Source organism: Astatotilapia calliptera, chromosome 18 (assembly GCF_900246225.1).
Source record: "Astatotilapia calliptera chromosome 18, fAstCal1.2, whole genome shotgun sequence".
Taxonomy (NCBI): Eukaryota; Metazoa; Chordata; class Actinopteri; order Cichliformes; family Cichlidae; genus Astatotilapia; species Astatotilapia calliptera.
In genome coordinates, this window is record NC_039319.1 from 9410764 (window position 1) to 9433897 (window position 23134).

The following is a 23134-nucleotide window of genomic DNA, read 5'->3' on the forward strand; positions in this document are numbered from 1 at the left end:
ATCAGCCAGCAAGCTCAAGCAGCTACTTGCCACCTGGTCACGGAAAACACCCCAACAACCAGTTGAAGACATCCCTGGAAACCTCTGGCCTAAGCTAACTACCCTAAACTAACCTGCAGGATACAGCTATACATTTAGGCACAAGAGTTGAATCAATGCAATAATCTAACTGAGTAAGAAGGTAAATGACCTTAATTAATTCCATTACATTTCTTTGTATCTTGAGTCATGATTTATGAGCTGCCAAAGGCAGTTATATCAGCAGTGGGTCGTGCATAATGAGAGCAGGTGTTCTTTTAAACATGCAGTCAAAGAGTGACACCCAGCCAGGCGATTATGTGAATATGTGCATTTGCCTGATATTACATCATTTATTTTTGCCAACTGTAAAACAGTTTTCAGAGTCAAAAGGATTTCCTCTCTGAGTAAGGATCAAGTTTTTACAATAGAGCTGAGTTTTATTCCACTAAGCACTTCTGACAGGTGTCATGTCATATTTGTGCAGCTTGCAGAGGCATTAGATAGCATGGCTCGACTGAATCAGTCGTCAGTGCAGAGTTTCTTGCACACGTGGACAGCTCTCTTGCTGTGAATGTCAAGTGTGAGTTATTGAACAGAGTCGTAGGTAGAGGAGTCTCTCACTGATCCTGGGCAGTTCTCCACCGCTCCTTAGCCCCTGGCGCTCGGCAGGTAAAGCACAACAAGCTCCAGATCAGTCCGACTTAGGGGATTATTTACTTAGACCCCGCTCAGAGCATCTGACTTCATTTCTCAAACACCCTTCATTTCGCAGTGCCAGTAGCATGGCAGTATCCTAGCATGTCAGTCCCAATCGCTCCCGCCTCACTTGTCTCAGGTCTGTGTTGGAGAGCAACAAAAAGAGGGATTTATCTGAGCTTTTTATGCACATTTTTTATTTCTTTTTTTAATCCCCATGGTTCATGCCCAAACCCAATTTATTGTTTTATTTTTCAAGAAAGCTGTCTCAGTGGCTTTAAAGACTGCTTAAAAAGCCAAGCAGTGTCGAGCCAGACACATTTTGTTTGCCGTCTTTGAGTAAAAGACGGAATTTTTCTGCCTTAACAAAACAAGCAAATTGCATTCTCTCTGTCCTCCGGCTCTGGATGTTATTTGTCGCCTGCCAAAGCAGCTTCACACCGTGTCTTATCTCTCTTAAATTGGCCACACAATAACAGCATCTTTTCTACTCTCTTGTCCCATTATAATTGTCACAGGTAAACACATTACTGGTTGTAGACCCTGAATTCAGTCGTTCTCGGCACGTCTTCACTGCCAAACATCTGCTTTGAAACGTTAGCCACCGGGTCAGTGGATCCCACCCCCTTTATTTATTCCTGACTGCCTTTTTGCTCCAGGACATCCAGCTCTCAACTGGGACGTGGTGTATGTGTGCCTGTATTCGTCTCTGTCTGCGTGTGTGCCGCAAGAGTGGCAAATTACTAATGAATAATGCAGGGTAATAGTGATGTGTTGACAACTCTGACAGCTGAGAGCTGCCGAGCTGTGTATCAGTGATAATGTGCCATTTCCCTTCTGTGCTCCTCCACTCCTTTATTACAGCAAATTGCATTTTTTTTTTTATTTTCACCTCCCCACAACCCCACTGTCTATGTGTTTATGAGGGTTTTGTTGTACCACTAAACCTCAAAAAACAAACTACTTTCTGTTCACATTTTTTATTAACTCTTTAGTTTAATCTCTGATTGGTTTCTGGATTTATTTTGGCTCGTTTGTACCCAGACTCTGGCTTTGTAAGATACTGGTGATTTGAGTGTTTGGCTTCTCATTTAACCACCTAATGAATTCACTAGAGAGTCACTAGGTCTTTTCCCTTGTTTGGATTTTCAAAGAAGTGGATTCATACCTAAATTGAATGGGTTCTTTCTTTGTCCTCTCTTGGTCCTGATAGTTCATCATGTTGTTAAAATACAAACACAAACATTCTAACTCTGATCTGAAAAATAAAATAAAAGGTTGGTGTTTTTGAAGTAGACACTAGAGGATATGATTTTAAATGTGTTTTAGCCTCGTAAATTTAATTTTACACTCAATTGTTTTGCTATCAATCCGCCATAATGGTAATTGTAAAGCACAGATGGAAACGCAGAGCTTTGTTGGCCAACAGAGGAAGACAACTGGGAGTTTATTTCTCACTTTACAACCTGTACTGACAAGAGAGCACCAAATCATGCTTATTGTTCACATATGGTAAAGAACTATCTAGCCCACCATAAATGGATGGATATCAGCTAAACAGATGAAACAATTGTAAATTAAAACATTTGCCTGTTTTTAAAATTTCTTTTAAAAACTTTTTTTTTTTAAGTTTTAAAAGTTTTAAAAACTACAACAGCTAAATTAGTTAATATGACATTTTAGCACTATGATGGAAACCCTGCAAAATCCACTTGATGGTTTAATCTGTGTTTTATCCTTGTAAATACCAGCTCTGTTAGATAAAGATTAAAAAAATCATGAAAGATCTCATTATTAAAGTTAACACAGTATAATTTTTTACTTTATAATGACACTAGAGAAAAAGTCAGGCCATCACCAGTCAGTAGGATTCAGCCTTTTGGCGCCCTGAACATGTGAAATGTCAATGTAATCTATCTGGTAATAATTTAAGACTATAGTTGAGATACATTCTGGCATGACTAAAATAGAGTTGAGTCAACCAGGTTTCTGGTTTTGTTCGACATAAGCGTACTAGAAAACATTCACGTAATGGCTAAGATGAGCCCATCCATCCATGTTCATCTACTTAAGAGGCGGGGAAAACCCTGCAAAGGTTTCCAGTTTGTTACGGGACTAATACACAGAAACAAACAAACATTTACGCATAGAGCAGATTTAGAATCATCAGTTAACCTAGCATGTTTGTCTTTAGCGTGTGGGAGGAAGAACCCACACAGACATTGGGAAAAACATCCAAACGTGACACAGGAAGCTCCCACTGTTTGTCTGATGTTAACCAACAAGCAAAAGAATTGCTGTATTTATTGCGTTTGTCCAGATAACATGAAAAGAAGAGTGTGACACACATACAGAGAGTGAAATGAAGTGTCCAGATAACTTACCTGGCACACGATCGTGTGACAGATGATGAAATTTGTTAAAATTGGTTGTTAATAAAGTTGCTGATCAGCAGCAGCAGCAGCAGCAGCAGAAAAACACAAGCAACCTAAGAAGAACTTACAGTAACTAAAACGTCAGCAATTTTATCATCAAGGACACAGAGCATTTCTCGCAGTAACCAGTCAGAAAAATTCAAAGCAATTATTGTACTTAATAATGAGCAGAGAGCACTGTGTGGCTGTCACGTTTAAGCCTAGAAACTGTTTAATTTCCAAGACTTACATGTTGTGTCCCTACACATCCACCTGCTCCCTCCACCTCTCACAGTTGTGACTGAAATAGCGAAACCCACAGTATGTAAATGTTAAATGTTTTGATGTTAAAATTTTGACCCCCTTGCATTTAATGATGCATGTGTTTGCATAATATTTTGCAGTGATTCTGGACTATGTTGAAGGAGGTCACTGCAAACCAAATTCCCCTGTGTGTTTGTGCGCCTTTGCTTTTTCTGAATACAAAATTTAGATGATGCATTTGTTATCTGAACCAAAGCTATTGGGCATAATTGGATTCTATAAAAATGAAAGTTTAAACTATTCTTCACTGGTGAGTTTTAATGATTTTTACCGTAACCGTATTATGTATTATCTTGAGGCAGGATTTGATTCATATCAAAGAATTAATCTCATGATTAAAGCAAATGAAAACAATTGTATCAAAGGCTAAGTGTGTGTGTCTGTACTAGAAGTAAGGTTGAGCCTGAACCTGCTACAAAAACATGTTATCCTCACAAATTAGTCACTGGCCCTATATTCTAATAAAGGGTTGTGGTTTAAGTAACTGTTCCGTAATGTAAATCGTGTGCAGCTCACTCTTAGTTCTTTTTATTTATTTATTTTTTAAATTCCTTCCCAGTCAGTTGAACACCCTCGCAATCCCTAATACATCTATCATCACTAACATCTATATCCATGATTGCATGTGAATTTTAAAAAAGTGGCAAGTTCGCAAAACATTTAGTATATGTTACAAGACAGATGTAATGAGAAAGGGGGGGTAATATATTCCTTGGAAATGGAAAAAGAATAGGCGTGAGAAGGTGTGTTAAATAGAAATGTTAGAGTTTTTCCACAAACTGATTAAATTCTTTCACTGGTCTTTCATGGGGATGGTATAAGCTAGTTAAAAAAAACAGTCCACAGGTTTATTGGGCAGCTCAGGTTTATTTTACGAGGAGGCTTTTGGATAACAGCAACATTACAATCGTGTGTTCAGCTGTGTGAGCTCCGTGAGTGAAAGTACTGCCGCTGTATTTCACCTTGATTTTACATCATGTGCACAAACCTCAGATTCAAAACGAAATTTAGACTTTGTGAACCATTTTAACCCTTTTTAAAACCCCCAACAGAAACTATAATTTTCATTTTATAATAAGTGTTCATACACAATAGAAAGATTTCTTCCCTTTTCTGCTGTCTATATGGAGGCATGCCTATTAAAGGATCTAATGTTGTTTAAGTCAAAATGGAACTTAATGTTTTGTAGTTAAAAAACCTTGACATGCCTCAAAAAAGTGGTGTACAACAGATGGTCAATGCCTAAGCACTGTATAACATTGTCAGCTATGAGAACATGCTTCATAATGTGAATGATTATTTACCTGCCGCATTAATGGGAGAGGACGTGCAAACGTTACCGCTGCTGCTGGGTTGAGATTCATGAGTCCGGAGCGGAATTAAAAACACGAGGTCATCACGTGTTTTGTGAGCAAATACTTTTGCATATTCGTAGTGTTTCCTCCCTTAAATGAAATATCTACTTTGCAAGTATTGCAAGTTGCCCTGTTGTCATCCGTTCTCGTAAAGTATAACAAAACATTTGAGCGTTTGAGCTGCTTAGGCGCCGTGTTTCCTGACAGGTAAATGATGCTCCGCAACGTGGTGACGTCATTCGGGGCGACTGGAATCGATAAGGGAATCATTTGCAAAAATGGCAAACAATTCCAAGGAATTGAAACAGTGGGAACCGGTTCTCAACAAGAACCGGGTTTCGATACCCATCCCTAGCCACACCTTAATGTTTGAATTCCTCTGGATTAACATCAGCACAAAAACTGTTTGCCAGGAGCTTCGTGGCTGAGGCTTTTGTCCTTATGGTGTTTTCTATGCAGATGTTTGTCTTTATACACGGAGTGCAGAATTATTAGGCAAATAAGTATTTTGTCCACATCATCCTCTCCATGCATGTTGTCTTACCACAAGCTTTATAGGCTCGAAAGCCTACTACCGATTAAGCATATTAGGTGATGTGCATCTCTGTAATGAGAAGGGGTGTGGTCTAATGACATCAACACCCTATATCAGGTGTGCATAATTATTAGGCAACGTCCTTTCCTTTGGCAAAATGGGTCAAAAGAAGGACTTGACAGGCTCAGAAAAGTCAAAAATAGTGAGATATCTTGCAGAGGGATGCAGCAGTCTCAAAATTGCAAAGCTTCTGAAGCGTGATCATCGAACAATCAAGCGTTTCATTCAAAATAGTCAACAGGGTCGCAAGAAGCGTGTGGAAAAACCAAGGCGCAAAATAACTGCCCATGAACTGAGAAAAGTCAAGCGTACAGCTGCCAAGATGCCACTTGCCACCAGTTTGGCCATATTTCAGAGCTGCAACATCACTGGAGTGCCCAAAAGCACAAGGTGTGCAATACTCAGAGACATGGCCAAGGTAAGAAAGGCTGAAAGACGACCACCACTGAACAAGACACACAAGCTGAAACGTCAAGACTGGGCCAAGAAATATCTCAAGACTGATTTTTCTAAGGTTTTATGGACTGATGAAATGAGAGTGAGTCTTGATGGGCCAGATGGATGGGCCCGTGGCTGGATTGGTAAAGGGCAGAGAGCTCCAGTCCGACTCAGACGCCAGCAAGGTGGAGGTGGAGTACTGGTTTGGGTTGGTATCATCAAAGATGAGCTTGTGGGGCCTTTTCGGGTTGAGGATGGAGTCAAGCTCAACTCCCAGTCCTACTGCCAGTTTCTGGAAGACACCTTCTTCAAGCAGTGGTACAGGAAGAAGTCTGCATCCTTCAAGAAAAACATGATTTTCATGCAGGACAATGCTCCATCACACGCGTCCAAGTACTCCACAGCGTGGCTGGCAAGAAAGGGTATAAAAGAAGTACAACTAATGACATGGCCACCTTGTTCACCTGATCTGAACCCCATTGAGAACCTGTGGTCCATCATCAAATGTGAGATTTACAAGGAGGGAAAACAGTACACCTCTCTGAACAGTGTCTGGGAGGCTGTGGTTGCTGCTGCACGCAATGTTGATGGTGAACAGATCAAAACACTGACAGAATCCATGGATGGCAGGCTTTTGAGTGTCCTTGCAAAGAAAGGTGGCTATATTGGTCGCTGATTTATTTTTGTTTTGTTTTTGAATGTCAGAAATGTATATTTGTGAATGTGGAGATGTTATATTGGTTTCACTGGTAAAAATAAATAATTGAAATGGGTATATATTTGTTTTTTGTTAAGTTGCCTAATAATTATGCACAGTAATAGTCACCTGCACACACAGATATCCCCCTAAAATAGCTAAAACTAAAAACAAACTAAACACTACTTCCAAAAACATTCAGCTTTGATATTAATGAGTTTTTTGGGTTCATTGAGAACATGGTTGTTGTTCAATAATAACATTATTCCTCAAAAATACAACTTGCCTAATAATTCTGCACTCCCTGTATATGCCCTTATTAGAAAAAAATATTAAATGTCTAATAAAAATCCAACATTTTCCCGTAAAATAATAACTACCTAAGAAATCTACACAAGTTCTAAGCTACACACATATACATGGACTGTATTATTATTGGCAAATTCAGCACATAACGAAAATACAATGCCTGCAAGCACGCTGTCTTTACTTTAATGCTCACAGGCACTATTATTTTCTGGGAGAGCCAGTGATGATCTAATAATAAGCGTTCACAAAATAAGCAAAGACCATACAGCATCAGCTATGCACCGACTATTATGAAAATATCTCCAAGCAAAAATATCTAAAAACATTCACTTACACATTATTTACAGACAAATAAATTGCACTGGATCACCAACTTTCCGTTAATAACAGGCTGATGTGCATTTTTGGCTACTGTGCAGTAGTAGAGCAATGAAAAACTGGTCTTACCTCACCCTGATACTCCAAAAGTGTTTTTTTTTCACATGGAATTGGCTTTGATTGTTGGAGTTTTCTATCAGAACTGAAGGATTTTACCTTGCAATATAAAGCACCTTAAGGTGACTATTGTTGTGAGTTGGCGCTATATAAAAAAAACCCAATTGAGCTGAATTGAAGCTGTTCATCATGCAATGCATTTTCAACTGCTGCCTTGACAGATGTTAGCTCCGAGCTCTCAAGCCAGCAAAGAAATTGTATTTGGGCTATGAGCCTACATTCTGCTGTGGTCAGGGGTTGATTCTGATGATCTGCTCGGTGTTGCTGTTTTTGATTGCTTCGTCAGAGGTGCCATAACAGAGAGAGCTATTATGCTGTTAAGCTGTAGCCCATGGAGCAGATACAGATAAACATTAAAACATTAATTCAGCATTCATACATTTAATTTTGATTATTTTATATGCATATAGACTAACAGTCAAAGATTTGTACATACCTTCTCATTAAAAGTTTTTCTTGATTTTCATGAGTATTTTACATTGTAGAGTCTCACTGAAGGCATCACAATTATGAATGAACACTTATGGAATTATGTGATAAACAAAAGAGTGTGAAATAACTCAAAACATGTTTATATTTTAGATTCTTAAAAAAATTCCACTCTTTGCTTTGATTACTGCTTTGCACACTCTTGGCATTCTCTCGATGAGCTTCATGAGGTCGTCACCTGAAATGGTTTTCCAACTGTCTTGAAGGAGTTCCCAGAGATGCTGAGCACTTGTTGGTCCTTTTGTCGTCACTCTGTGGTCCATCTCATTCCAAACCATCTCGACTGGGTTTAGGTCAGGAGACTGTGGAGGCCAGGCCATCTAGCGCAGCACCATCACTCTCCTTCTTGGTCAAATAGCCCTTACACAGCCTGAAGGTTTGTTCGGGGTCATTGTCCTGTTGAAAAATAAATGATGATCCAACTAAACGCAAAATGATTGGGATTGTGTGTCGCTGCAGGATGCTGTGTGGTAGCCATGCTGGATCAGTGAGCCTTCAATTTTGAATAAATCCCCAACAAAGCACCTCCACACCATCACACCTTCTCCATGCTTCACGGTGGGAACCATGCATGTAGAGACCATCCATTCACTTTTTCTACGTCAAACAAAGACACCACAGGTGGAACCAAAGAAGTCAAATTTGGACTCATTACACCAAAGCACAGATTTCCACTGGTCTAATGTCCTAGTGTTTCTTGGCCCAAATATATCTCTTCTGCTCGTTGCTTTTCCTTAGTTGTGGCTTCTTATTGATTTATTTATTTAGCGGATGATCTATTATTTTGTATTGCAACTGAATGATGAGAAAATGACCGAAGTGGTGGCCAAAATATTAATTTCCTCGGGAGCTCACTATATCGTCATCATCAGAAAATAGAGAAGCGTGAATGAGTGAATGCTTTTGGATACAACCTTTATCTCAGATGGAAAAATCTGACTGTAAATCATCTGCAGAAAACAAGCAACACATAAGAAACCCTTTTTAAAAGATTATCTCAGTATTTACTTCAGAACACAGCTGGTTTTGGTTGTGAAGTTTAATTGGCACAGTTCCTGCTTGTCAAGATTTTCTGACTCATTTTGTGTACTGGCTTCTTGCATGTAGCAACAGTAGTTTTACTATAGTTCACACTGTGTGCTTTAAAGTCTAGTGAATGGAATAGAGTGCTGTCCATGGTCCTAACCCTGAAACAGTATCTTCAAAGTATTGTTTGCAGGTTTTGCATTTGTATTTTAATTTGGAGACAAAAAAGGGTTTAATTAACATCCTTCAAACAATATGGTTTAATGAATTAATTCAATTAATTCAAGAAGGATGTAATATTTGTTTGTTTTCTAAGTCTGTCTTTACACATACTGATCTACTAACATTAATAACTCTGCAGCTTTGGCCTCTTTAAACAGAAATAGAAAGAAGTCATTTGTCTAGAACTAAATAATCTGAACTTAATCTTGAGCCCACACTATGAAAGCTCATAGCAGTCGCAGTAGTAGTCTTTACTGACCTTTTGGGAATTCATTTGTGTTTGTGACAACTGATGGATAAATATAACCACAATAAAGAAGAAATCACAGGTGCAGACGTTATATCCCACATATAAAAATAACACTGATATATAATAACAGCAGAAATATAACCAAGAATCAAAGCACACCAATGTTAAAGGAACTCAACTGTCATATAAGTTTTGTGCTTTTTTTTGTGGTTTACAGAAGGTAAAGAAGTGTGTTCAAGACCACTACATCTCCCTTTCTGTTGTCATGCTCTACATTTATTGTTTTTGGAATTATTTTTTCTTGATCACAATATCCACTTCTGAAAGCTAACAATAAGTCTTTTTAGTCATCTTTAAATTAAAAATTCCAGCTTTTAATTTTTTTTAAATGTTATTAAGCTCGTCTTTGTCCTATGTGTTATTGAACTGAATGTCCTTGAAGGTTTTGTGCTGTTGGTAAAACAAAACAAGCCATCTGAACACACCTCCTCGGGACGTGCGTAACTATAACAAACACCTTCCACTGTTTTCTGACAGTTTTTAAGAAAAAAATAAGCTGAAGTGAACAATAATGAAAATAATTTGTAGTTTCAGACCTAATTTATTCATTTGTTTATTTTAATGATGGTGTCGTATAATTGGATGCTCTAAATGAATTTTCATTGCACCTCTCCGTACTGATGCTGCATTACACGGTGGTCATGTCCCATTTCATTTATCATTATCGGTGTCATGCAGTGCACTGCATTTAATTTATTCACAGTCTAAGGCTCCTGGTGGTGTTTTGCATTGCAGAGAAGAGTGGCCCTCGGGGTATGTGGGGGGCCCCCTGCCTGGAAGAGGCTAGGGAAGCACATTTTATGACCCGCTTCAGGTGTTACTAATCAGGTTTCTTAAAAAAAAATCTTGAGTCTGTGTGCTCTGTGTTTGAAAATGATCAAAGCTCACTTTTTTTCAACTTTGATGGGTCAGAGCTCACAAACTACGGGTCTGGTGATGATGGTGATGAAAGGATAATGCATGTTGTTATTGACCGGCCTGCTTCACTCACAGGGGATGACTGCTGTGAATGAAGCTAATCAACAACATCAAGCATTTCTCAGCCCTCAAATTTTTTTATATACAGCCACTGTGAATGTTACAACCCCCTAAATTATCACTGTACATAATATTTATTTGGTCTCTAAAATTAGAAACATTTCTCATGTGAAACTTGACATATGGTTATGCATCTGCCAGCTTTCTTGCTGTTCTGTAGATATATATACATTTGAGCTGAGGCTCAGATCCAGAGCAGCCTACGCTAAGAACATCTGTTAGGATAATTATAATTCTCAGATCAGCTGAATTACAATCACACAAGAGAGAAGTGTACAAGGGGCTGAAAAATGGCATACTTAAAACTTTGTGCTTGTTTTTATTTTTTTATATTTCAATGCAAATGATTAGGATTTTTATGCAAATGAATATTACAGTGCATTATCTTTGTGTGTTGCAGGATCCAGTCCGGCTCCTACCTCAGCACGGGCTGGTTCACGCTCATCCTCGCCATGGACATGTGCAAAGAGATCCATATCTACGGCATGATAAATGACACCTATTGCAAGTAAGACATGAACTGTCACACTCTCGCTACCCGCTCCCACATCTTCCTTCCTCTATACTTGCATGAAAAATGCACGCGTTCCTACAAAACTTTGAAAACTCCATTCACATTCACCCCAGCGCCGGCCAATCACAACCTCCCATAACCACGGTCTGCCCTGTTACATTTCCAATGCCTCAGTTTGGATTTAATGGCTGAGTTTCTATGCTGAAATCCATATTGGGTTCTCTGTGCCATGAATACCATTATGTTTCCCTGCCGAGAATACCCAGCAGGCAGCAGTCTCTCTTTGGCTGCGGGTGGCTGGGCTCCAGCACCCCAATTCCTCCTCTGCTTCGAGTTTTATTTGTATATCGGGCCCGTCGTCTTCTCTCTGACTCCGGGGTGAGTGATTACTGTCTGACTGCGAGGCCATGGGAGGGATGACAAACAAGATGCTCTTGCTCCGGGCATGGCTGCTCAGTCTCAAGTCATCTCAGCCTTGATGATCTCGCCTCCTCTCGCAGCTCTACCTGAGCTCTCTCTATCCCCCAAATCAAACACTTTTACCTAATGCACACTGAAAATCCTGCTTTTTATCCTCTCTGTGCAGCCCGTGCACAGCAGGAGCTGAAATAAAGACACATGGCAGAGCGAAGCGATAATTCAACCAGCACGGAGGATTTTATGATTCAGTGAGGCAGTTAAGGGCCAGTTTTCTCTCCCTGCCTCTCTCATTTATTTCCCTCCATCCTGCATAGGACAGGAATATATTGTGTTTCACCAAGTTTCTGAATTGACAGTTTAGAGTCACGCAAAGTGCTTCTGTCAGCTGGATGCTCCAGAACAACAAGGAGAAGGAAACTTTTGTGTGGCAATATTCATGGTTTTAGGTTAGGATTGACCCCAGTGGTTCTGTGGCAGTGGTGCTTCAACAGGTGCTGCAGAGAGGGTGAAATTGAATTTATTTGTCAACACTGGTGCACACTGTGTGACACAGAGGAGAGGCAGTGATTGGGCTTTGTATTACTGTAAGCTGGCAGACAGCCACGGTCGCTTTCCCGCTGTGGAGTCACTGGCTGCCATGATGGCTGTTTCCCTTCTCTCTGTATTCATTCTCTCAGTGCAATTGTTACACAAGTCATCCTCTCATAAAGCTGTCACTCGCCATTAGAAACCAGTGGCAGAGTGCACAATGAACCTTATCCATTGCTCCAAGCTTCCTTCTGTTTTTATTGATCCCTTCTTTTGAATGCAAACTCTAAACCGAGCGACGCATCGTGAAATCCATTACTGTACATTACTGAGCTTGCTGCATGTTTTCAGATTTACTTTGTCTCAGAATAGAAGTGAATCTGTTGTGATGTAAATCAGAGTTTAGTTAAAAGACTATTTATTGAATAAATGCGGGCGCCGACAGCAGCCCCTTTTTTCAAATAAGGTAGACCTGCCGAGTAGAAGCCTTTGCTCGCGGCAGAATCAGCTCGAATTACTGAACACCGTCTCAAAGGAGCTTCGTTTTAATGGTTTAATAATTGAATTTGTTTTCTTACTTTGGATTTTTATTTATTTTAAGCCAAAACCAAGAACGCTAAATGTATTCTTAACTGTGAGAAAGAGAAGATTGAAAATTTTAACAATATATATTCATCAATGTGTTTATATATTTAACAATATGTGAATACTCAAACATCAGTCATGGTTTTAATTTGATATGCAGTAGAAAAATAAATACCTATATGTTTGTTTTTTTTAAACCTGAGTGACTAGTGCAAACACATTTTCTCGGGGTGCTGTGGTTACACACACACATGCATGTTATGTTGTGAATCTAAATTGGTCCTAGCTGTGAATGCCTGTCTCTCTGAGTTAGCCCAGCGATGAACTAGCGACCTGCCCAGGATGTACCTTGTATCTGTGAGAGCTGGGATGGGTTTGTGAGCTGTGACCTTAGTTGGATAAGCAGTTAAAAAGCTGGCTGGATAACTGGATGGATAGACATTTGACAAATAGTCTACTACTATAACAGTCTCTACTTTGCAGGGCAGCTTTTTCACAATTTTTGAGACTTTAGGCAGGGATTTGCTCCCATTTATACACGACAGCATTAACAGGATGTAGAGTGATGAACTCTGGCCTGGAGATCCTATTCCAATTCATCCAACTGAGAAAACCTTTTCTTTACTGACCTCGATTTGTGCCTGTGGGATTTGCCATGTTGAAACAGGAGCAGGCTGCCATCAGTGTCTGCCATAGCAAATTAAAAATGTTCCCTGACAAACATGTGTACACCTGGATAAATAAAATAGCTTAGCATATGTACAAACCCAATTCCCAAACAGCTGGGACACTGTATAAAATGAAAAACAGAATGTAATGATTTACAAACCCATGAACCCATATTTTACTCACAATATAGGGAACATATGAAGTTTTCAAATTCTGGGAGAGGAATGTTGTCCCATTCTTGGCTGCTCAAGAGTCATGGGTTGCATTTGTCATGTTTTTTGTTTCATGATGCTCCAAATGTTTTCAATTGGTGAGATATCTGGACTGCAAACAGTATGTACCTGTATATACCTTTCAGCATTAATGGTGTCTTTTCAGATGTATAAGCCGCCAAATCTACAGACTGTGATGTTCTCATAACATCAGACTTTTGAACTGAACACTGATAACAAGCCAAATACTCCTTTTCCTCTTGGAGTCACAAAACATAAAAGTGGAAAACTGCTCTGGGGTCAGATGAATTGAAATTTCGATTCATTTTGGAAAACATGAACATCTCGTGCTCTAGACTAAAATTTATGTATGAGATATGGGACAGAATCACGCCTGTTTTTAATGCTCGGCTGTGAGGGTCCAAAGATCATGAGCATCCAATCGATTTCTCCAGATTTTACATTGAGGAACATTACTCTCGGGTTAGGGTTAAATCAACATTCAAAGGTGTACAGAGGTGAACAATCTGTTACCAAAGTGTAAAAAAGTAAACAAAAAGATTTGTACTTAATGGATAATTCAAAGGCAGGCAGACTGATGTAACACGAAGCTGAACATGTCCCATCAATACATCAGTTAAATTGAAAAGCAAGATTAGGACCCCAAGCATTTTCATATTAATAACAAGATGTCAGTATTTCAATTCCAAATAATTGATACACACATGGTGCCTTTATCACAGTTTCATAAATGTTCATAAAGGCTACAGTGCAGTTAGTTTACTCGATTTTTAATACTATACTACCACAGTATACACTTTTGTTAGACGTTTGTATGCTATGTCGGTGCATTTCTCCAACATCAGAATTGACACAGCAGAACTAGAGATCATGTTTTTTTTAACACACTCATTCTTCTTCCTTGTCAAAACCTACCGCCCACAGTACTCACAGTGCAACTGAACCACTGACAGGTCAGCTGGAAATTCGAATGTAATATGTGTGGTGGCTAATGAAGCCTCAAGCTGATCTCAGACACAGATGAGGAGTGGGCTGAATTTTTTTAATAGCTTTTTTCCCACATATGCAGTGCCATCCCCAAGTGAAGAGGGTGTACTGAGAAAATGGAACGAGTGCTTTGAGGAGCTCATGAATGAAGAAAATGAGAGCAAGAAGAGGAAAATTGGTCAATCAGAAATGCTGAGAATTAGGAAGGAGGAAGTGAGGGCAGATGTGAAGAGTGGAAAGCAGCTGATATGGGTGTGACATACCTGTGGAGGGTATGGAGATGTCTAGGAGAGAGGGCAGTGGACTTTTTAACCAGACTGTTGGAGAATGCCCGAAGAACAGAGAAGTCTATTGGTACTGATTTTCAACAGCAAGTGTCATGTGCAGAGCTGTAGTAACTACAGAGGTATAAAGCTGATAACCCATATCATGATGATATAGGAAAGAGTTGTTGAAGCTAGACTGAGAAAACAGCTGACGATCAGTGAGGATGAGTGTCAGGGGTAATTTGGGACTGAAAGAAAAGACTGTAGTAAGAACTGCTATGGTTTGGAGACAGTGGCACTAACAAAAAGACAGAAGGCGAAGCTGGAGGTGGCAAAGTTAAAGATGTTGAGGTTTTCACTGAGTGTGACCAGGATAGCCAAAATTAGAAATGAGTTTATTAGACAGACGGCTCAGGTTGAGCCGTTTGGAGACAAAGTCAGGGAGATATAGCAGAGATGGTCTGTACATGTGCAGAGGAGGTATAGTGCCACTCCCAAACAATTGTAGATGAAAGTTTGTCTAAATAATGTGTAAATAATCTTCTCCTTCTTCTTCTTCTTTTTAGGACAGAGGATTACAAAAAAGTTCCCTACCATTATTACGAGGCGGGCAGCCGAGATGAGTGTGCTGAGTATCTCCTGCATGAGAGTGCCCCATATGGAGGACACCGTTTCATCACGGAGAAGTCCGTTTTTGCCAAGTGGGCAAAGTCTCATGCCATCAAGTTCTTCAACCCACCGTGGCAGCTGTCGTGACCCTGGCTGAAGCAGCATGGAAGCATCATTATCATCATCATCATCATAACTATCATCCACAGAGACAAAATGAATCTCTGCAGTTACACTAACCAACACACAGCCATTTTTGCCCAAATCCCAGCCCATATCTATTAATAAAGGTTGTTTTTAAAGTCCTGGTTGGGTACACATGGAGCCTCATACAAAAAAAAGAAAAAAAATGACATAAAAGTTTGACCAATGTGAACAGCAATGACACATCTCCTGCTTTTTTGAATTTAAAGCCCTCTCCTGAATTTTAGAGCTGAGGCCTGCTGCTGTGCACTGACTAATCGATCCGCTCGCTGCTCTGTGAGTCTAGCGAAGGATGGTTTGAACTTTAAAAAAAGGAGAAGAAACAAGCGTCCGTCAACTCGCAGTGACCTCAGTGGCTCAGATTTCCGTATTCTCTACACATCACAGAGGCCGAATTTACATTTTCTCTCAAAGCTGTAGCAGAAGAAGCGCTTAGCTGCCACCGTGGAGGCGAGTGGCATCAGCTTGGACGTCTGACAAGCTCGTCCACTTTGTTTCCTCTGCGTGTCTGTCTTCTGTCAGGCTGTAATTAATCTATAACGAGTATCATTCAGGCCTTCATCTCTGACTGAGCGAGTGGTGAAGGCAGATGCTCTGTCACATTCAATTTTACTCCGTTCTGTTCAAAGACGCTTCAAAACAAGGTCACGAGAAAAAGACAGCACTAGCAGATTGCAGTCAAACTTGAAGGTAAACCAGAGGTGGAGATGTAAATCAGCTTTTTTGCTTCTGTGTGGTCATACATGCAACTTAAAGGTGTCCTCTTTATGTTATTTTTTTTTCTTTTTATAATGCTGTGAAATTGACGATTAAGACACATGTTGCGGTGTTGGCCTGATGTCCTGATAGTTTGCTAATGTATTCCCGCGGAGATAAATTGTTAATTCTCTTGAACAGTGTGCCAATTGACAGTGTGAGTATCACAGCGCACAGAATGATGTGCAATTAGAAGCTTCGTCTTTACGGAAGGAGTTAAGTCATTTGTGACCCTGCGGAGAGAGAGATTTATATGTGCAGTGAAACCATTTGAAGTTAATTGTATTCTGTTATCATTGTGCCTGCAACATACTCTGAAGTTCATCGTATAGACACAAAGGAAGATGCTCTCTCTCGTACTCTCATCCAGCTTTGTGCCTCTTTGTGTAAAGCTTTGCTGCGTGAACGCATCTTCCCATTTGTCTCTGGTTGGAGCGTGCGTGTCTCTTGGCTCGGGCCATTACATTTGAATACATCTGTTCCAGGACGGTGAAGAATAATCAGTGAAGTGGTGAGGTGTGTATGCTGGCTGGTAGCTGTGGATGTGACCAAGACTGCCTCTCCCGAGGCTGTGATTAGTGTCCTGGTCAGAGCGGTGGCCCAGAGGGGAGGACTGGACCGACTCAAAGACTTTAAATACAGACTGCTCGATGCAAACACTCCCTGGTGATTGCAGCTGAGATCCAGAGTCTCAGAATTGCTGCAAATCAATGCCTAACAACACACGGAGGCTATGCTGTTTGTCTGTGAGCACTGATGTGGTGATTTGCAGGTCAAGTTTACAGGTTAAAACTTGACTGAAAATAAGCATGAAATCCATTAGATTTTTTTGAGGTCCATTTGTAGCTTTTTCTAATACTTTCACTTAAAAGAAAAATGGGGGTTTGGGGGTGAAAAGTCACATTTTGACATATCAGCAGAGTTTCGGCAACTCTGCACTCACTGCATTTCATTTGAAACCAGGTACCACCTACACATTGAAATTCAGTGCTTCAGATTCTCTGTAAGTTATTTGTAACCTAGTAATCTTGTGTGAGAACCCTTCTAGACCTGTAAAAACATAGAACATGGGTGTCTGAATGTACTTGCTGATGGCACAGGAATGATTAAGAAGGTGCTTAATGTTGCTAAAACCTCATGGCAGCTATAACTTGAATACATGTATTCGGATAGTAAGTAGGAAAAACAATTGTAACGATGCAATGACCATATAAAAAACTCATTTTTGATCTTAACTTGTTGGCCTTATAGCCCCCCCCCCCCCCCCCAACATCTAAGCTGCTTTTAAGGCCCATAAGATGTAGCTGGAGACCTTGAAAAACAAAGGTATTGGATGTACCTCAAGATTAAAGGCACTTTGTGGAGTTTTTTTTAAATCAATAAAGAACATTTAGATTTACATTCAGAAGTCATTGTGCGTATCCTTGAGGTTTAACAGCTACAATGAATGGATTCCCTACTCAAAAAACACTCTCATAGCCACATTTTGTGACAAACAAAATGTGGAGCCACTCGTAGAAAAAAAGAAACAAACAAACATTCAATATCAGCAATATTAGAGGTCACAAACTCCACAAAGTACTTTTAAAGGTTTTTCTTTTTTCAGAGTTTTCTACTTTGAAGAGGTACACTAAAGGACATTCAGGCTCCACCTCTAACAGTTTACTTTGTAACAGTTTTCTAAACTCTCTCTGTCAGTGTTGTTTGCCTGAAGCCGTTTTTCACACATGCACTTTGGACAATTTTGTGAGAATCAGGTTGGGATATTTTCCACAGTTGTCTTTCCTCATATGTATCGCACAGCAGGAAATAGTCAGTTTTAGATGCGTTCGCCATCCTGGAAATACTCTGTGTTGTTTAGGTGAGGGAGCTGCCTAAATAAGACTTCCTGGAGGCATTACACATGATGCACTCGCTGCATGTAATATTAGATGCTCTGCTCTCACATCGGCACACGTCATACAGCCTTTGTACAAGTGAGCTGGCGGGTTAAAGACCAGCTAATGGCTGATTTAATTGCATTAGACATTTGCAGTCTCACCTCCACCTTTGTTGGGTTAGTCCTAGAAAGGTTCTGTGCAGCAGTCCATGCGTGAAAACTGCTTTTTGTTACAATTTTTTGTGTTCAAGTTTATTTATTTGAATCCCTAAATCAGTCAAAAACTAACAAAGTAGTTTAAGTTTTGAACGAAAGTTACAGTAATGGGGTCTAACCATTATTTCCATGGTCTAGACAGAACTTTCTTGCAGGCTTATAAGAAATCCTATTGAGATTACACTTCGACTGCTTGATCTGTATGACAGCTGAGCAAAGCCTTCCCCTGATGAAGACAGTCTTCTGTGATTGAAAGCTGTGGAAAAAGCTGGCATGTGGATTTTATTGTCAATTTTAGGGCAGTTTTAGCGCATCAGTAAAATCAAGCTTTCTGCGTTCTTGTGTATCTGATGCACTTCTGAAAACAACAGTATGTTTCAGTCCAAGAGAGCACAGCGAAAGCTCTGCATCTCTACTTAAAACTGTTGTCACCTTGTCACTCGTTATAAGTCAGCCCAGCTGATGAGAGCATCGGCAAAATGTAAAACCACGCTGCTTTAAATTCCTCCCGGTGTAGCTCAGCGGATAGGAGACGGCCGTAACACAGGCAGGGTCAGCGGTCAGATTTCCTCGGGGATGGCGCGTGTTCAAGAGGTGTTTGGAATCCCAGCACGACGGGTAGCAGTGGATCAAAGTGTCCTCCACATGTACGTGAAGTATTAGAGCATGAAAATGAAATCTGGGCCGGCAGAGTTGGAAATCATGCTTCTTCTCCTTCCCGTGGGGAAAAAACAGCCATAGACACTGAAGCGTGGATAGGTACAGTAGGCCATGCATGTTAAACATTTAACATACATGTTTTATACATCTCGCTCAGCACGCAATTGTGCAGTCATCTGGCAGCTCTCCAACAGGCAGTTGCATTTCTGCTGTAGTTTTCAACCTACATTGTAAAGTGCTTCACATCAATACAAGAAACAGACTTGCTGTGAGACACGTTTGACGTGTTTTTAGGGTTTTTTGATGAATTATTTGAAGGCTTTTTGTTTGTTTACTCACAAGTGGAAGAAGAGTGCTGTTTTTTTCTGTTTATCTCCAATCCTCCTTTTGTGGCATGTTTTTAATTTAAGCATTGATGCCTTTTTTGTTTGTTTGTTTGTTTGTTTTTTGTTGATGCACTCGTTTGTGTGCAGTCGTTTTTTTTCTGCTGCTGCAGGCCACATAGTTGGTTATTTCCTGAGCAACAGACACTGCATTGTTCTCAGCTGGAGCACACTGGATGAAAACCCAAGGATGCATTATACAGTATATTATGAAGAATACATCCTCTTATGGGCTCTCATGAATCATCTGTGGCTCGCAGGAAGGGGACTGAATAAAAGACTGGGCTGAGATGCAGGCAGATAATAAGGTAGCTTTATTTCCAGAAGTTCTTTTTTTCAAATGCAAGAGCTTTTTTTTTGTTTTTTAAAGAAAATATGAGCATTCATATCTGCCAGCTAAATATACAGCCAGCAACAGGTTACAGTAGGTTACCTTAGAATAAAAAATGAAAATGGGTCATAAAAGGTAACAAAATCCACCGAATAGCATCTCTGAATTTCCCCTATTAAAATGTTTTATATCTTATTTGTTTACAAAAACGCTCTTTTACATAATCATTACTAGTTGGCCAGCTATGAAGTGGTTTTCTCTTGTTTGCAGCTTTAAGTCGGGGGCCTGAAGCTTCATATTTACTGTACAGATATGAGAATGGAATTGATTTGCTCAACTATTTTTTTGTGTCCTAAAATTTTGAACTATTTTACCCCTTTTGTTCTTATCCAGACCTTAAAGTATCCCTTAAATCAGCGGTCCCCAACCTTTTTTGCGCCACGGACCAGTTTATGCCTGACAATATTTTCACAGACAGGCTTTTAAGGTGTCGCGGAAAAGTACAACAAAATAAAACTAGTACCGGTACCGAAAAAAAAGAAGATTTATTCATAACACACGTGAAAAGACCCAGGAAAACCGAGTTAACGATAAAAACGATAACAAAATAACGCTGAAAACCGATAAAAACCCTGAAAACTATACATTTCACACCTGAGCCTCAACTCTCGCGGCCCGGTACCAAACGACTCACGGACCGGTACCGGTCCGAGGCCCGGGTTTGGGGATCGCTGCCTTAAATGACCTCAAGTCATGTTCTGAGTAGTGCTGTTTAATTTGAAAAAGTATAAACTGTCGTTAAATCCGAAGAAAAGTCTGCACTCGAATGAAAACACAGATCAGCTACAACATTTAGACTGGCTGCTAAATATTGTGCCGTCCCCCTTTCTGTAGCAAAAACAGCTCTGATCATATGTGTAGGTCATCCTGTAGACTGGGTGTGTTGTAGGGCATCTAACACATGCTGCAGAAGTTTGGGGGCTGGATCACCACCTTGGGATCTGTTTCTGGGCAGTTTTTGTCTGGAGTAGATACCCCTACTCTTGCTTTCCTAGCTCAGAATTTATTAGCACTAATCCTACATGATCAGGTCAGTTTTACAGGGAAGAGCAATGCAGACACACTAGCACATGCCTATAAATGACAATGTATCACTAACCATAGCATACGACAGGATGTAAGTTTTCTAAGCGGAACACCACATTGTTGACAAGATGATAAGTGTAATTAATTTCACCTGTCAGTGTTTTTAATGTTGTGGCTGATCAGTGTAAATAAAAATTAGGGGCAAATGTTGAAGTTAAAAGCAAACCGAAGTCCTGATTAAAACATTTGAGTCTCGACATTTGCAGAACAAAGACGTGAATTTCATTATTCGTCACAGTTTTAAAATACAGTCATTATTTTTTCTGGGTGTCCCGCTGTGATAGTCAAAGTAATTACAGTTTGGAATTTAGTTACAATTTGACAAAACTTTTGATTGTTTCTTTATGTAGCACATTATTTATTCCCTGCTAATTATCGTATTGCCATTTCAAACTCTTGAAGTGCTTTTTTGCATTGAAAAGTTTATTATGACATTCATAATTATGTCATCTCCTTTCCTCTGTGCATGTCTTACAGTTTTTTTGTGTCCTGACACATGTTTGTTTTTCGTGTCCAGGTTAAGTGTCCTTGTGAAGTGTGTAACTTTGCGTGTTTAAGTTGCATAGAATGTAAAATGACACTATGATGAAAAAAAAGTGGTTTTGCTAACACAGCTAACACACCTTTTTTTTAATCAGTGGTGAAATAACATCCAAATGCTGCATGGATTTTTGCAGGTTATTGAATTGTACATTTCGTTAAAAATAATAATAATTGTGATTATATGTGTTACTTCTGTCATTTGCTGTCTGCATATTAGCTAAAATTAGATATATTGTGAATGTTCTTATTTTTACCGATGTGAAGTGTGTCCTCTGTCTTTTATTCACTGTGGGGATTAAAGAAAACCGTAAAACTCCTTTTATATGATTAATTTCTTTTCATAACAAAGCCGAGTAAGGAGGATAAGAATATAAGACGACTGGTGAAATGTGTTCATGTTATATGAATGGAGCGCCGGCTGAGCTGTCATCTTAAATCTGGTGTCTCATGAGAATTTTAAAACGTCAGTAGAGGAGCAGAGATGTGCTGAGTCCAGACACTTCCTGGGAGTTTTTGGTTTTTATGTAACCTCTGCATAAATGATCATAAGTTTGAAATAATAATGCCTACACTTGTGCTTTTTATGCCACAGTAATGAATAAAGAATCAAGACAGAAAATTAAAAGGCCACTGCAGCAGTATGTTAATGCAGTTTTGTTACTTTAGAAACAAGAACAGCTGAACTTGAAGCACACAAAATGAAATATCCTGACTGAAAACAGAGGAGTTTTTCTTTCTCCTCTCTGTAACCTAAATACTACATTGCCAAATTCAGCACCACCTGCTCAACTCCTCATTAATGCAAATATCTAGGCAGCCAATTACATGGCAGCAACTCAATGCATTACTGGGTTTACTGACAGGAAGTCACCAGTAACTGAAATAACAACTCATTACAACCAAGAAAAGCAAAAGAGAATCTCTCAACAAACATCATGCCGAAGAGCTACAGCAGCAGAAGACCACATTGGGTGTGACTCCTCTCTGCAAAGATCAGGAAATGAAGCTACATTGTAATCGGCTCACCAAAATCGGACAATGGAAGATTAGAAAAAATGTTTGATGGGTCTGGTCTGATGAGTCCCAATTTCTGCTGCAACATTTGGATGGTAGAGCCCGATTTTGGTGTAAACAACATGAAAGCATCAATTCATCCTATTTTAATCAACAGTTCACGCCTGTGGTTGTTGTTTAATGATGTGGGGGATCGTTGTGTCAGAAAAAGCTTAGATCATGGCCTTCACAGTCTCCAGATCTAATGTCTGGTACTTGCTCTATGGACACTAAGCTAATGTATAGCTTTGTTTGGTAACAATATCCAGTGTAAATATAGCATATTGATTAACATGTGGATAGGCTACCCTGAAACTCACTGTAATAGGCTGTAATTGCATCGAGTTTGCTCAATAATGCACTAGTTTGTATTCTGCCAGTGCAAACATCCAGTTTTTCTCATTCTTATAGTTTAAGATTTATAAAACCTAAATCCACCATGATGAGGTCAGTTTTAGCAATAGAGATAGACAAGCGCATGCTTACAGATGGCAAAACAATCACTACCAACGACATCCGGGCAGTACTATAAATCAACATCCACATCAAGATCACGATGCAGGGTTTTTAAGCAGAACATTACATTGTTGACAAGATGATCTATATTATTAATTTCAGCTGTTTTAATGTTGTAACTGATCATTGTAATAACAAATAGGGTTCTTTTGAACATGAATGCATTCCCAGTACTCAAATGGCCTCCAGAGCCTGCAGATCACAATC

The 23134-nt window shown here is 39.7% G+C and overlaps 1 protein-coding gene across 2 annotated transcripts in view; it reads left to right on the forward strand.

Moving 5' to 3' along the window:
• st6galnac3 (ST6 (alpha-N-acetyl-neuraminyl-2,3-beta-galactosyl-1,3)-N-acetylgalactosaminide alpha-2,6-sialyltransferase 3) overlaps positions 1 to 19282 on the forward strand; it is a 103535-nt gene extending 84253 nt beyond the window's left edge. For both annotated transcript variants that reach the window (XM_026148581.1, XM_026148582.1), the window contains 2 exons: positions 10830 to 10937; positions 15198 to 19282. In XM_026148581.1, coding sequence (XP_026004366.1) covers positions 10830 to 10937; positions 15198 to 15387 — 298 coding nt within the window. In that variant the 3' untranslated portion in view covers positions 15388 to 19282. The remainder of the gene's footprint in view (positions 1 to 10829; positions 10938 to 15197) is intronic.
• The last annotated feature ends 3852 nt before the right edge of the window (positions 19283 to 23134 follow it).